Consider the following 15,146-nt stretch of genomic DNA (forward strand, 5'->3'; position numbering starts at 1 on the left):
GTGTCCAAGGCTCAGAAAACAGACTTTCTGAGCATCTCTCGAGGCTGAGAGGCGGATGGACATTCTCTGAGCATAAAGACAGGAGCTGGACTGGCAAGAGGTTCACCTCTGCAGTGGGAGACAGGTTAGGCCACACACACCGGGCAGGGCCCTGGGAGTGGCTGCCCTCTCTAGCCCACCCCTGATGTAACAGAAACAGGCCCGGAAGAGGAAGGGCGGCCAGCCTCATCACTGCAGACCCCTGGGACCCCTCAGGGGGGCTCCTCCCTCTCCTTGCCCTTCTGTCCAAGACAGAGCAACACGTCTCCTCCCCACCCCCACGGCCATGCCTGGGCACCTTCATCCCCCGTCCCCCACCACTCCCTTCCTTCTCTCTTCACCAGCTGTGCACCAGGCTGGAGGGGACGCCTGCAGGTCACATGTCATGTCCTCTTTCTCCAAGAAGATGAGCCAAAGCCTGGCCTGGGCTCCATGACTGGCTGGGGACACTGCAGAAACTCCTGCAGGGGTGAGCAGGGCACCACTCTGGATACTCAGGAGAAGTCAGGTCCCAGAGTCATGCTGGGGTGGAGGTGTTCTGGCCCCCACAAGGCTGGTCCAGGGGCCTTGGCAAGACTTTGAGGAGGGGGGGGTGGGCAGACTGGGTGAAAATGTAAAAGTGAAAGTGGAAGTTGCTCAGTTGTGTCCAACTCTGCGACCCCATGGACTATACTATCCGTGGAATTCTCTAGGCCAGAATACTGGAGTGGGCAGCCCTTCCCTTCCCCAGGGGATCTTCCCGACCCAGGAATCAAACCCAGGTCTCCTGCATTGCAGGAGGATTCTTTACCAACTGAGCTATCAGGGAAGCCCCAGAGTGGGTGGTTGGTGAGAAAGACAAGAGCCGGGGAGGTGGGACAGAGTCGGCCCAGCTGAGGCCACCAGGAGGGGACAAGAAGGTCTTCTTTAGGTCCCATTCCATTAAGGTAAGGAATTCATCCAACCCCACCTGCTCCAGGGGCCCCTGAGGAGGCCGAGGCGACAGTAGAGCAGCTTTATTGACCAGACTCAGTAGCAAGAACACAGTGAAGGTGGGGGGCCTGGACAGTGCAGACTGGTGAAGGCTCTGGCTCCCAAGAGCCCAGTCTGGGGACCTTAGGGTCTCTGCCCCACGCCCTCCTGGAGCCCAGCCTCAGTCCTGCTCTGGGTCTCTCCTAGAGTGGGAGACAGTGGGGCGGTGCAGAGTCCCAAAAGGGCTGGGGAGGCAGGGGCAGGGGGGCGCCCAAGTGGACCAGAGCCGGGTCCATGCCTGCCCCGGCAGCTGGCGGGAGGCGGTTCGTGCAGGGAGGGAGGGGGGCGCAGGTGGGCAGCCAGGCTCACCACACAGAGCACTTGTGAGCAGGGTTCATGGGCGAGTCCTTGGGGCAATGGAAGGCCCGGCCAAACTCCTCGAACTGGGACACGCTGCCCAGCACCCTAGAGAGAGACCCACAGAGTGTGGGTCCCAGGGGCCACCAGACCCCAGCTGTCCTTTCCCACCCCACCGCGCACCGCCCCTGCCCCCCCCACACCCAACACGAGGAGGGGATGAGGCCCAGGCAGGCAGGGGGGCAGACCTGTAGTGCTCGGGAGCGTGCTTGTCGGTCAGCACCTGCAGGTAGATGGACTGCGACCGCCGCTTGATGCACCAGTTCTGGGGCCAGATGGGGGGTGGAGGGGAGCAGCGGGGATGTGAGGCCAGGAGTCCACAGACCAGCCTTTACAACCACTCCTTCCGCACACTAGGTCCTTGTCCCCCATCACAGCCCGGGGGAGTGGGCATTGCCTCTGAGGAGTGGCCCATGGGAGACAGGCTGGAAGCTGACTCCAACCCCACCGGCCCCCACCCAGCCCACCTGGGCAAAGGCGATGAAGAAGAGCTGGTTGTGCGTATACTTGAGCCGGTGCAGCGGATGCTCAGGGCCATGCTCGCGCACCCACTTCTGATACGCCTAGGGGCGCAGAGCATGGAGCTGGGTTGCCCATGCAGGGCCACCTGGCACCCTCCACCCAGCCAGCCGGTCACCCACTCCAGGTCCGCACACTGCCCACCAGGCTGAGCCCTCGGGTCCCTAACTTCTTCCCTCTCCAGAAGGCTAAACCCAGGTAGGGGCCACCTCCTCCAGGCAGCCCTCTTTGCTTTCCCAGAAGTCAAAGGACTTAGGAGGCCCTCTTCCCAGCACAGCACCTTCCCCTCCAAGACCAACAGGATGGGGGGTGGGGAGACGAGGTCTCTAGCCCAGTCCTCAGGGTCCCCCGCAGGGGTGGAGGGCGTGGCAGGGGCGGCTCACATAGTAGGCAAGCTTGAGGCCGCCCATGTCCGCAATGTTCTCTCCGAGCGTGTGCTTCCCATTCACCTGGCGAGAAGCGAAGAGGCTGGAGGCTGCCCGGGCCTTCTGGACTCCTTCAGGTCTGGCCTCCCTGGGCCCTGCCCTCGCCCCACCTTCCCTTTCCCAGAGAGTCTGGGTAGGGCTCCCCCACCTTGTGCCCCACGTGCGTGTGAGTCTGTGTGAACTCATGCATGCACCCAAGTCAGTGTGCACCCGGACCCTGGTGGGTGTGTAGGGACCAGGGTCCCGGGTTTGTGAAGGGCCAGGAGTGTGCCAAGGGGTGTGCATGTGCCTAGTCTGTGCTGGCCAGGCCCGCCCAAGGGACCCCAGGGACATCGAGGCAGGGCCTCACCCGCTGGTTGTAGACGGTGAAGTTGTCGTAGAGGTGGACAATGCACTCGGCCTTGCGCAGGAAGCGGCTGTAGGAGGCCTCGGTCCACCAGTGTAACAGGTTGCCCGAGCGGTCATAGTGGCCTCCTGTGGGCAGCGGGCAGGGCGGGCTGAGGCTCCCTGTCTATCTACCTACCAGCCGGCAGGCACGGGGGGCGGGGGGCTACAGGGCCTCAATTAGTTCTCACCATCCTGCCTCATCCCCCGCCTCCCCCTCCCCGTGCCTGTCCCCCGCCCCCTCTCAGGCTGCCCGCAGGCCTCACCCCAGTCATCGTAGCCGTGGGTCAGCTCATGCCCGATGATGGTGCCGATGCCCCCGTAGTTCAGAGACCTGGGCCAGGGCAGCAGCGTCAGGCCCCAGCCTCGCCCGCCCTCTGAAAGCCCTGCTGGGCTGCTGGCCCCAGTGACCTCAGGAGGCCTCGGCCAGGCCACAAGGTAGCCCAGGAGGGCCAGTGTCTCCACTGTCCCAGGACTCTCATGCCTCAGCTTCCTTGTGAGGTGTGTGAAAGAGGCCAGTAATACCTGCAAGCTCTTTTAGGAAATAACATCTAACAGATTTCGTAGGTCAAGGGGGTGGGTGGAAACAGGGGTGGAGGGAAACTGAGGCACCCCATATGAGATCTAGCCTTTTTCCTAGATCTTTTTCCTTTAATCTTTTTCCTAGATTGCTTCACTTTTGAAATGCCCCAAGAAGCTTCAACCCAGGTAAAAGGGGACTCTGGACATTTAAAAGAATGAAAAAAAAAAACGAAAACCCTACACCTTTTTCTAAATAACCAGTGAAATGGGATTATGGGGACCCAGGGTTGCAACTGTCACAACTCCTGTGCCCAACCTGGGCCTCAGGCAGTCTGAGCAGTTCCCTGCCCACCCCGCAGACAAGGCCATGGCTGGGACTCTGGCTCAGACCAGGCCTAATACTCACTGTGGAAAGTCAGGGTCGTACAGTGTTGGCTGCAGGATTCCTGCCGGGAACACTGCCGGGAGGGCGTGGTCAGCTGGAGACTCGCCCCACCTCCAGGCCCTCACCCCACCCTGGGCCCGCCACGCCCCCTTACCCATCTGGTTCTTGTTGGGTAGATAGTAGGCATTGAGTGCCTGTGGGGGGAGCAGCCACCTGTGGAGGGAGGCTGGGGTCAGCTGGGGGAACCCACACTCCGTCCCCTACCACCCCTATCTCCTAGCCTCCTCCTCCTTAAAGGATGGCCTGGTGTCCCGGCCTACTGCTATGTCCTGGGCCTCTCCCAGGCTGACCCCACACCCTGTGCAGGCCTGGTCCCCCCTCCCCATGCCAGCATGTCTGTGAGGCAATGTGCCCTCCTCCAGGCACTGGTAAGAAACACTGTCCCCATGGCACCTGACCCCTGCTCCAGGCCAGGTACCCACGTGGACTTGTCCACCTCCTGCCGGATCTTCTTGACTGAAAGCTGGATGCTGAAGCGGATGCTGTTCAAGATGTTCTTGAAGTAGGTCTTCTCATGGACCTCAAACTGCACAGGGGATGGGCAGCCCTCAGGGGCAGCCAGGGGGCAGGGCCAGACCAGCACCGGGCAGGTCCCATGCCCTCCCAGCATCCATTAGCTGAGGGCTCTGGCTCCTTCCCTGAGGTGGTGGTTGGTCTCCATGGGGGTCTTGGCCATAGGCCTGGAGAAGCCTGGTTAGGGCAGGGGCAGCGGGCAGGCCCACCTCATACTCCCTGTCCACGGCCTCGGGTTTCAGCAGGAAGTCTGGGTAGCCCACCATCACCATCATGTACTGAAGCTGCAAGCGAGAGGGTCAGGGGTGGGCCAGGGCCTCAAGAGATAGCCCCCTAACCCCCCAAGGGAGAAAGCACCAGGGCCAGTGTAAGAGTGGGGCTCAAGGAAGGGGGAGAGGAGGTTGGATGATGCCAACTCCCATGGAGGCATCTTTGTCTCTTGTTATCCCAGCACTTGGCATAGAGTAGGCACTCAATGCCTGTTTATGGAACGAACATATGGGAATGGGATCCCACTTCACCTTGGCCCGTGCAGCCGCCTTGGTTGCAGCATCCATCCAGTCTAGCTCCTCCAGGCGCTGGCCCAAGATATACTTGATGTCTTCTACCAGCTGCTGTACCTGCAGGGCCAAGGGTCAAGGATCAAGGGATCAATCCAGGAGGCCATAGCTCTGGGTCCCCAGCACCTGGAGCAAGGGGTACCCCCCTAATCATTCAGCACCACTTCCGAAGCCCAGGACTTGGTGCTCAGCACCAAGGGGAGACCTTGGAGGTAAGAGATTCAGGCCCTGTTCCCTGAAAGGAAGCTCGGTCTGGAAGGGGCTAACTGCCCCAGCAAAGATCACGTACATTCCTAGGGCCATCCCACTGAGCATGGCAGAGCAGGCCGGGCAGGAGCTTGGTGGGGAGAGCGTCCTGCGGCTGACAAACCAGGTAGGCTTCCTGGGGGAGGAGGCCCAGTGAGGAGCACCCTGGAGGCTCAGAGAGGGCTCAGCCCTCCCTGAGCCCGGTGCCCCTCGCTGCGGGGGGATGTGCAGGGCTCCCTGTGCTCCTCATGCTTGGACCACAGTCATGCAAAAGCTTCATCCCCAGCTCAGCACCCACTCCCCCACCCCCCAAGTCCAGGCAGCCTGACCTTGGCCTTGCTGGCAGCAGAGAAGTGCTCGTGTACAAACAGGGCACCGAGCGCCATGCCAAAGTGACGGTTGGCCTGGCCCAGGCAGACACGGGCCAGCTCCTGTGGCTTGTCGCTGCCCTCCATCTCCCGGGCCAGCTCATGCAGCGCCTCTCGGAACGGTGGGGACAGGTGCTCGCTCAGGACCACCACCACGCGCCACACCAGGTAGTTGTGCAGGATCCTAAGGGCCAGGTGAAGCAACGGGGTGTCCCAACAGGCGCCCCAACCCAAGCCCCCAGCCCGGGGCAGGACTAAGCACCTGCACAGGACTGAGGGTCATTCCAGGCCCTCCCAGCCCCAGTCAGGGAGAAGGGCTGGGCCCACACACAGCAGATATGCCTCGGACCAAAGAGAAAGCGCTGGGTGCTCCTGGAGCCCGGGCCAGCACCGTTTTCCACTTGCCATGGGGTGGGAGAGTGGGTGCTTGGGGTGACTGCCTATCTCAGAGCTGGCCTCGAGGGGCCTCAGCGGACTGAGGGTCATTCCAGGCCCTCCCAGCCCCAGTCAGGGAGAAGGGCTGGGCCCACACACAGCAGATATGCCTCGGACCAAAGAGAAAGCGCTGGGTGCTCCTGGAGCCCGGGCCAGCACCGTTTTCCACTTGCCATGGGGTGGGAGAGTGGGTGCTTGGGGTGACTGCCTATCTCAGAGCTGGCCTCGAGGGGCCTCAGCTCCTTCCCAAGATGGGGCAGAGGCCAGGGAGGTTTTCCTCCCGGTGGCCCTGGGGGAGCAGAGTAACTGCCACAGCGTCCCCTTTTAACTTCAGGCTCACTCAAGTCTTGCCATCCCCACATGAGAAAACTGCAGCCCAGGAAGCTCCCAGCCCTGTCCAGGGTCCCACACAGTAGGGGGGACAGCCAGGTCTGAACCTAGGGATCTGGACTCCTTTTCCAGTGCTCCTCACCTGCCTCCCCAGTGCAGATACTGGACAGAGGTGGAGGCAGGGATTCAAAACTCTCCAAACAGATAGCTCTGGGATGCAGGAGAGGGACCTGGGAGGGTAGGTGGGCAACTTGGCAGCCATACCTGCGGGGGGTGGAGCGGATGAGCTGCGACACCTGCTGCATGTAGTCCGTGGCCAGCAGCACCACCTCCTCATCCTCTGAGAAGTCCTCCTGGAAGATCTGGTCCAGCAGCCACTTCCACCGCAGCTGGGGGGGGCCACAGATGGGGACAGTGGGACCAGGTGTGGCAGAGACCAGAGAAGACAGGGAGGGGTCCAGGGAGAGGCGACCAGAGGTCACAGGAGTCCATGGCCATGGAAGGCCTCAGGGAGGGGACAGCCCAGGGGTCCCAAGATCAGCACCTCCCCACCATCCCGCAGGGCTGGGTGGCACTCACATGGGGGGTGATCTTCTGCAGTTGCCCTAGGGTCACCTTGTTGTACACAGAGCTAACGTCTCGCCGGAGGTCATCATACTCGGACACTGTGATCTGGGGATGAAGGGCAGGGTTGACCCAGCCCCACCAGAGGCTTCCCGCCCCCAGCACAAAGCGGGCGCCTGCTCACATTGGCCAGCTGCTGCTCCAGCTGCAGGATCTCCTGGGCCTTCTGCTCCACTGCCTCAGCACCCAGGAGGCTGAGCAGGCGCTCCATGAACACCCGGTACGCTGCTAGGATCTGCACCAGGAAGGGGCAGGGCAAGGATGCAGGCAGTGCCAGGCCCCGTCCATGCTTCCCGGAGCCCCAGGGCTTCCCCAGAACCCCATCCCATGTTCCCACACCTTTTCGCTCTCCTCATCCTGAGCTAAGTACAAGGTCCTTTCTGGCAGGGTGAGCCCGTCCTGGTCAATCTGGGGAGAGAGATGAGGGTCAGACATCAATACTCCGGGTCCCTGCAAACAGACTGAGTCCCCTTCCAAAAGGCAAATGGACGACTTGCCAGGCATCCGCTGTCACAAGCCCCCGGAGCATAAAGATGACAGCCCCTGCCTCAATCCAGAGCAGCTGGTCTAAGCCCCCAGGACTGACTGGCCTAGACTGGGGATTGAATGGGGATGGCTCCCCGCCCCCACTCTCCCTACCCCCCAACCCAGGTCCCCGCCACCAGTCCGTTTTTCCTCTTGAAATCCTTTCCTTTCCCCACCCTTGAGGGGCACTCTCGCGCGCACTGACAGCTGACCCCCGCCCGCCCGCTCGTCCCCCCACCCCCACCCCGCCCAGGCATTCCAGCCAGCCCCAGCCCGACAGGCCTGTCGCCACAGCCCATCAGCACACCCCTCCCAGAGCTCTCACCGCCTGCCAGAGGGCTGGGAAATTGCGGCTCCCGCGGCTCCACTAAACACCGCAATTACTCGAGGGAAATTACTTGCGCCCTCCTCCCGCGCTCTGCCGGTGTGCGCTCCCCTCCATTCCCCTAACCTCCCCCTTCCGCACCGGTTTCCTGGGCGCACAGGGCGCGCGGGGCAGGCGTGCCAGGCCGGGGCACTCCTAGTTTCTAGCCGCTTGTGGGGGTGCCAGTGGCGGCGGGTTGGGGTGGGGGGATGGCTCACTCACGCGGATGACGTAGCGCGAGGAGTTCCTGTCATCCAGGCTGACGGTGAGAGAGAAGAGCGCGGCGGCGCTGTACACGCCCTGCGCCTTGTACAGCAGCCGGTTGAGGTCCCAGCGCGCCGCCGCCCCCGGGCGCTCCGCCGCGCCGCCCAGGTCCCAGCCCCCGCAGTCCTCGATGACCTCGAGCATGGGCCGCGGGCCGAGCCGTTCGATTTCCCGCATGTCCAGGCAGGAGCGGAAGAAAGCGCGCACCTTGCGCTGGGCCGTGCCCCCGGGCCCGCCCCCGGGCCTCGCCAGCAAGCGTCGCAGGCGCTCCTCGTTCTGCTCGCCGATGGCAGCGATGGTGCCGTAGGTGAGCTTGTCGTCCGGGATGGCGTGGCGCCGCAGCCAGCCGCCGCACGCGAAGGAGTAGAAGTCCTGGCACGGGTCTATGCTGGCGTCCAGGTTGGCGGCCAAGAAGCGGGCGGCGCGCGCGAAAGCCTTTCGCTCCGGGCAGCCCTCGGAACAGGCGGCGCCCCCCGCCGCCCCCGGACCCAGATACTTGAGAGCCAGCATGGCGGCCAGGATGGCACAAAGGCCCGCGGCGAACACCAGCCCCGACAGCAGGCACACCTCGCGGCGGTTCCAACGCGGCAGCCCGGCTCGGGCCCCGGTGGCGCTGCGCCCCGCACCCAGCGGGAAGCCGGGGGGCAGCGACGTTCCCCGCGCGCCTCCCCCACCGCACCGGCTCACGTACTTCACCTCCTGGAACTCGTCGTAGTGTGCTGTCATCGAATACGGGGCCTCCATGGCTCCGCTGCCGCCGCCGCGCAGCCCTGGGAAGTCTCTGCTACAGCAGGCTGCTCCGGGCCGCCAGGCTCCCAGCCGGCCTCTGCATGGCCCCCGGGCCGCAGCTGCAGGAAAGGCAGACACAGGTTCAGAAAGGCACTGGGGCCTGACGGGACCCACGAGCCCGACGAGGAAGGGCACAGGCCTAGGTCCAAAGGCTGGAGGCCACCCGGAGTCCCCAACAGCGAGTGGGCCTGGGGCCTGGCCTCCCTACGCCACTCGGGGATGGAGGGAGGGAGAAGGCTCCGAGCTGTCACCAGCCACTGTAGGCACCGTCCGTCCCTTACCGTCCCCTGTCCCCGCACACACGTGCCCCCCGCAGATTGGGGAGGCCCCTGTAATAAAGCGCCGGGCACCGGGCCTGGCACATAGTAGGCCGTCAATAAAAGGCTGTTTCTCTTCTCTGCGTTTCCTGTTCCCGACCTGCTACAGCCAAGGCCAGATCGAGGGAGGGGGGAAGCGGAGGCCGGGAAAAGAAGGTGTGGTCAGTGCGGCGTCTATGCGGGCCCTGAAGCCGCCTTCAGCTTGCCGCACTGGAACTAGACGCTAAAGAATGAGACTCGAGAACCAAACTTTGTCCTCGCGGCTGTCCGCAGAGCCATCCCCGGCCCCGTCCTCTCTATTCAATAGCCAGAACCCTCACCAGTCCCTTTCCCAAGCCCCCGCGCCGGCGCGCCGTCCCGCCCAGGATCAGGGAGAAAGCCCCGACGGCCCTAAAGGACCCGGAACCGGTTCCTTCCCGCGTCCTCGCCCCCGGCCCCTCCCGGTTTCAACAGGTTCTCCCCGGAACCCAAACTTGGACGAAGTTTCATCTCCAGCGCAGAGCGAGCCGTCCCGGTGCGCCCCGAGCTCTGGGTGCGCACCCTCCCGCCCGCGCCGGGCAGTTCGCGGAGCCCGAGCACCGAGCCCGCGAGTCGCCGCCGCCGCCGGAGCCGGAGCCGCGAGGACGCAGACAAAGCCTGGAGGCTCGGCGCGGCGGCGGAGGTGGCTGACGGTGGCCGCGGCGGCGGCGGGCTCGGGTGCCACTTACCCGGCAGGTGCGCGCTCAGGCGGAGAGGAAACAGCGCGGATGGAGCCCGAGCCGGAGCCGGAGCCTGGGCGGAGCGGGGCAGGCGGCCGCTGTCTCCGTGCGCCCGCCGCCTCCTCTGCTGCCGTGCCGCGCTGCGCCGCCCGCCGGGCCCGAGGGAGGGGGCGCGCCGGCGGCTCCACCCTCCTCCGCGCGCCCCCCTCACCCCCTCCTTCTTCCTGCCTGCATCCCGGCTACCTGTCAACTCAGTGGCAGCTCGGGGGCGGGGAAGGCGGCTGCGGGAACAAGCTCCCGAGGGTCTGGCACCGATTCTGGGCTCGGGAATTCTAGTCCCGAGAGGAATGAGGGTCCCAGGTCCCCTCCGATTTCGATGCCCCCCCCCCCCCACGCAGGGACGCCTGCCAGCCCGTCTGAAAGAGGCTCAAGCTAAAGCTGATGAGACGATGAACCAGCCCAGCTCAGCCCACAGGACTGGAGCACCGTCCAGGGAGGACTCAAGGATAGGCTGTGGGGCGCGCTGAAATAGTGCTGGTACCGCCTGGACCAGAGCGCTTTCAATTAGGGGGTTTCCCAGCCTCTCCTTTAGCTCCTGTCCTTTAGCACCCAGCCCCCCCACCCCTAACAGCTCTCTCCACCACCACCCCCACCTCCCCACACCCACCGCGGGCGCCTGGGTGTTGGTTGGCCGTGGTGGGGGAAGGGCTCTGGAGACTGCTACAAGAAGGGGCCACAGAGCCAGACTCAGCACCTCCCCCAAACCTTGGCTGGCCATGGTACCCGCTGGAAGCCCCTGGCCCAGTGCGGGAGAACCCACCCTACAGGAGCCAGCGGGAGGAGCCTGCGGGCTCTGCCTCAAAGAGGCCCTTGGACCTCAGGACCCTGGTATTTGGATAGGTGGGAGACAGGTCAGGATGGAGGACTATGAATTTATCGACCCACTTCCTTCTTCTGGTTCAATTTGTGTTTGTTGTTTGTAGGTTTTTGGCTGTGCTGCATGGCATATAGGATCTTAGTTCCTGGAGATTGAACCTGTCTCCTGCACAGTGGGAGCGTGGAATCTTAACCACTGGACCAGAAGGGAAGTCCCTCAACTTGCTTTTTTAACGTGGGACCTCCCTGCCACGACTCCCAGCCCTGGACACTGCCTGCTGCTGCCAGACCTCACTCCACACTGTACCAGCAGGGCCTGGTCCATGTGGGACACACGGAACTCAGGGCTTGCTTCTTGGATGAATGATGCCATTTCTGGAGTCTCTGCTTTCTCTGCCCTGAGCTGTCCACCCACTCTGCTTCCATGGTCCCTAGCAGGGTACCCCACAAAGCACCAGTGCTCCCAGGCCTGAGGGTTCCAGCTTGCAGGACTCACCTAAACGGAGTTAGAGACTGCCTGAGACTGCCATGGGGCCCCATCTGATAAAAACCACAGTGAGGTGGGGACTAAAGGACCCACCGTCCTGTCCCCTCCCTGGGGCTGCTCACCAGCCAGGCCCTATGGGGCCACCTCTGCCCGCATCCTGCCTGTCCCTTGTCTGTCCCTGTGTCCACCTCTGAGCTACCACTCTGGATACTCTCTGCCTCCATCTCTGGCCATCTCACAGTCCTCCTTTGACCCATGAGATAGTTCTTCTTGGGTTCAATTAATTCCACCTAGGGAAGGTGGAGTTATGTAAAATATGGTGATTCCTTACAGGGGGAGGGGAGGGCAGGACGGTGGTAAAGTGTCTCTTTGTGCTTTTAATCTGCATTTTTCCCTCAACATTTTGTCTCCAGGAGGATAATTTTCCAGCCTTTTCAGGCCCTGATTGGTATCATTTCTCCAGCAATGACAGCTTTTATTTTCCCTGAAATGAATGCTGTGAAATTTCCAAGAAATATAAAAATGGATATTGTCTCAGGGAGCTGACTCTTCAGACAGAAAGGCACAAAGGCAAACATGCTTCCCCAGGGACTCTGCCACTCCAGCCACTGGGGGGGTGGGGGACCCAGGCCCTCAGCTCCTCCTCCATTCCCCCTCCCTCCCAGGTCAGCTGTAGGGCCTCCCTCACGGCCAGCCCTCTTCCACAAGCTCAGCTGCCATTGATTCGTTCATCTGCCTCCCAACTGCCCTGGCCCGGCCGCCCGGTCTTCCTGGCTCCATCTCTCTCTGTACAGCACCTCACCCCACTTCCACCTCCAGCCCAGAAGCTCCCCCAGGCCTGAGCGCAGCCACCTGCGCCCACGGGGGCTGAGTGGGGACTGGGCCCAGGACCCCTCAGTCCTAGTACCCCCTGCACCGCCCATCAATAAAGAGTGACCAGCCCTGCCTCCCAGGCACTCCTGTCTTCCTCAGAAAGCAGAGCTGAGTGGAGGTGGGTGGAGGGCAGTAAGTATCTGGCCTCCAGTCTCTCACTCTCCTTTTGAGGCTCCCAGTGTCCAGTGTTCCCTCTCGTTGTCAAAGTGACTCCCTGACTGAGAAGCAGGAGGATGACAGGACACAGCCAAGCCCGGAGGAGGCAGCTGGATGCCCGGTTTGAGGGGTGGGTGGGCAGCAGGGGAGCTGGTTAGAGAGGGAAAGGGGGGCAGTGCTAGGGGCAGAGGTAGGGGGACCCTCTGCCTCTCCCCTTCCCAGATGGCAGCCCCCCCCGCCCCCGCTGGGCAGGGCATCCCCAGGTCTGGATGCTAGGGGAGGGGTGCAACCCCTTGTGTGCCCACACTGAGGACTCAGGTCTGTTCAGCTTCCATCAAGTCAAGTGCTAAGTGCTTGACTTCACAGGAGGGCTGCTGACCTGAAGCCAGCCTGGCTCCACCTGGAGCCTATGGTGATCAGACCCATTTCTATACCCATCTGGCTTGTATGTGTGGGGACAGCCTGTGCCTCTATTTTTGCCCGCTGCTCAAACCTGAACCCCACAGCCCTGCCTCTGCTCTGGGAGATGCCCCCTGACTCCACCCCACCCCACCAGTCCACTTGCCCCACCGAGAGTGCTGCAGGATCTGTCTCGCCCTGGAAAATGTCTCCCCCAACCAGCTTCCTGTCCTCCCAGCCTCCCAGGGCTCATCCCATCTATTATTCACAGCACAGAATGGATTTTTAATTTGAGAAATGAAATGACTCTCCCAAGTGGCCGGGGTGGCAGGGAGGGGGCGGGGAAAGGATGGAGCTGCTGGGCGGCCATCACTGTGTTGACTCAGACTCCTGTTGGAAAGCTGGGTGCCTGCAGCAGCCCTTGGGGGACCCCAAGGGGCCCTGTACCCCACCACCCAGCTTGTGCCTTCATTCTTCCTTCTGTGTTGCTAGCACCTGTCAGTCCTGCCTGAGCTCCCAGTGAGGTCTGCTCCTGATCAGGCAAGGGGCTAGGGAACTTGTTCTCCATTTGCTTTCAGATTCCTGGGCCTGGAGGGATGGCCCTGGGGCTACCTGGCCTGGTCCCTCTCCTCCCTAAACTTCCTGGCCCTCACTGAGCTGGGCTGCAGAGTCTCCCCAGTGTTGACCTCCAGCTGAGCTCCTCCTCTAGGTTCGAACAGGCTGCTATGCCCACCCCAGTCTGGACAGTTGTCCCAGTTTCCTCACTGGCCTCCGGCTCCCAGTGCCTCTCCTCACCCCTCAGGATAGAACACACACCTAAGTGGCCCTAGGGCAGTGACCTCTCCCCATCCTTCTCTCCTCTTCTCTCTCTGTCTCCCTACCTCCTACCTCTCTTCCCCCAGTGAGTAGGGGGAAGTAGGTCACTCTGATCTACTGTCATTTCCCAGACCTCTGTTGGGAGACTCTTGCTCACCTCAGGGCCTTAGCACTTGCTGTTCCGGCTGCTGGAACAGCCCTCTCCCAGCACCTCTTCCATTGGCCAGTTGCCACTCATCCTTCTTGGGATGCTGGCTTCTCTCCTCTGGTCCTGTGCCACCTCCATGGCTGGGGGCTTGCCCTCCCTGGGCACCCACCACACCACCTGCATCTTAGCCAGCTGTGCAGCCCAGAGTCCGGAACAGATGACATGTTTGATAGTCATGGAAAGTTCTCGCACAGCTGTGGTCAGCACATAGAATAGCCTATGTGAAGCATCTCCCAGGGCCAGCCTCACACCGGGGGCAGCGCCCTCACCTGCAAACTGGCCCAGACTTTCAGTCCTCACACACCTACCTCTCTCCATGACTCTGGGGCCCATCAAATGACAGAGGGAGCATTCCTCTCATCTCCTGTCCTCCCGGTGGTAGGCTTTCATCCCCATTGGGCAGATTCTTCTCTGGCGTCACCTGCCAACCTCTAGAGTAGCTTTTTATCTCATATAAGAAAAACATACAAATCCATTCTTGTTTTTATTTTTTTTTCCAGCTGTGCCATGTGGCGTGTAGGATCTTAGTTCCCTGACCAGGGATCGGACTCATGGCCTTCTGCAGTGAAAGCACCCAGTCTTAACTACTGAATCACCAGGAACATCCCCAATTTATTCTTGCTTTCAAAGATTTAAACTATGAAGCATATTGGGGTCTTCCCTGATAGCTCAGCTGGTAAAGAATCCGCTTGCAAGGAGACCCTGGTTCAATTCCTGGGTCGAGAAGATCCTCTGGAGAAGGGATAGGTTACCCATTCCAGTATTCTCGGGCTTCCCTGGTGGCTCAGATGATAAAGAATTCACCTACAATGCAGGAGACCTGGGTTCGACCCCTGGCTTGGGAAGATCCCCTGGAGAAGGGAATGGCAACCCCCTCCAGTATTCTTGCCTGGAGAATCCCCTGGACAGAGGAGCCTGGCGGGCTAAAGTCCATGGTGTTGCAAAGAGTTCAACCTAACTTAGCGACTAAACAACAACAACTTGGGACTCATTAAGAGAAAAATCTTCTGTAGTCCTCACTCACCGTCTAACAACATTGCCACCCTCTGCCCAAGTGCCTCGTCCCCAGCCCTCCTGTCCTCCTTTAGGTCCATTTCAAGCTTCCCAGACCCTGTTAGTCCCCAGGGTCAAGCAGGGACTAACAGGACTCAACCATCTGAGTGAGGTTACCTGAGTGCCTCTCCTTGCAGGACAGAGGTGACCCTCATGGCCACCACGGAGCCTGGTGCAAGGCCTGGGCTGAGTGGACCAGACAGCTGCTCAGATCTGGACCAGCCCCCCAACAGCCGTGGAGGAGCCCCCACAGTAACATGTGTGGGGCAGCTCCTGTGCGCATGCTCTGTCCAAGCTCTGGCAGTCAGGCCCCTTGTTTGATGGACAGGCCACAACAGGTGGCTCAGCTCCTGCTGTCAGATACAAGGCCCCAGAGGCAGGGGGTGGGGAACAGGGAGGTGGACCCTGGAGTCTGGGACACTTTTTCCTGGCAGTGTCACCACAACCTGTTGCCTGATCGGCCAGGAGCAGGGCTCCGGCTGGGCTGAGCCCGGAGAAGCCAGCAGGCCCTGAAGGGCCTGTTTCTTCTCATGGGGTCACTGG

At 61.8% G+C, this 15,146-nt stretch overlaps 1 protein-coding gene across 5 annotated transcripts; it reads right to left on the reverse strand.

Moving 5' to 3' along the window:
- Positions 1–1,019: 1,019 nt before the first annotated feature.
- Positions 1,020–14,882, reverse strand: ECEL1 (endothelin converting enzyme like 1). 5 transcript variants are annotated; one of them, XM_081579674.1, is made up of 19 exons: positions 9,745–9,883; positions 7,890–8,779; positions 7,118–7,186; positions 6,903–7,013; positions 6,734–6,826; positions 6,419–6,543; positions 5,351–5,573; positions 5,065–5,136; positions 4,737–4,835; positions 4,425–4,499; positions 4,125–4,228; positions 3,797–3,855; positions 3,664–3,715; positions 3,002–3,069; positions 2,701–2,825; positions 2,310–2,375; positions 1,875–1,970; positions 1,596–1,672; positions 1,020–1,455 (listed from the first exon to the last, which is right to left on the reverse strand). In XM_081579674.1, exons 2-19 carry the CDS (start codon positions 8,673–8,675, stop codon positions 1,356–1,358), a joined length of 2,400 nt encoding a protein of 799 aa, XP_081435800.1. In that variant the 5' UTR covers positions 8,676–8,779; positions 9,745–9,883; the 3' UTR covers positions 1,020–1,355. The 5 variants fall into 5 exon arrangements, with proteins under 5 accessions (XP_081435800.1, XP_081435799.1, XP_081435802.1 ...); XM_081579673.1 differs by having other exon boundaries at positions 5,065–5,157; XM_081579676.1 differs by lacking the exons at positions 5,065–5,136; positions 9,745–9,883 and adding an exon at positions 14,721–14,882.
- Between the last annotated feature and the right edge of the window lie 264 nt (positions 14,883–15,146).

The sequence above is a fragment of the Giraffa tippelskirchi genome, chromosome 3 (genome assembly GCF_054371585.1).
Source record: "Giraffa tippelskirchi isolate mGirTip1 chromosome 3, T2T-mGirTip1v1.2.pri, whole genome shotgun sequence".
NCBI classification, from domain to species: domain Eukaryota; kingdom Metazoa; phylum Chordata; class Mammalia; order Artiodactyla; family Giraffidae; genus Giraffa; species Giraffa tippelskirchi.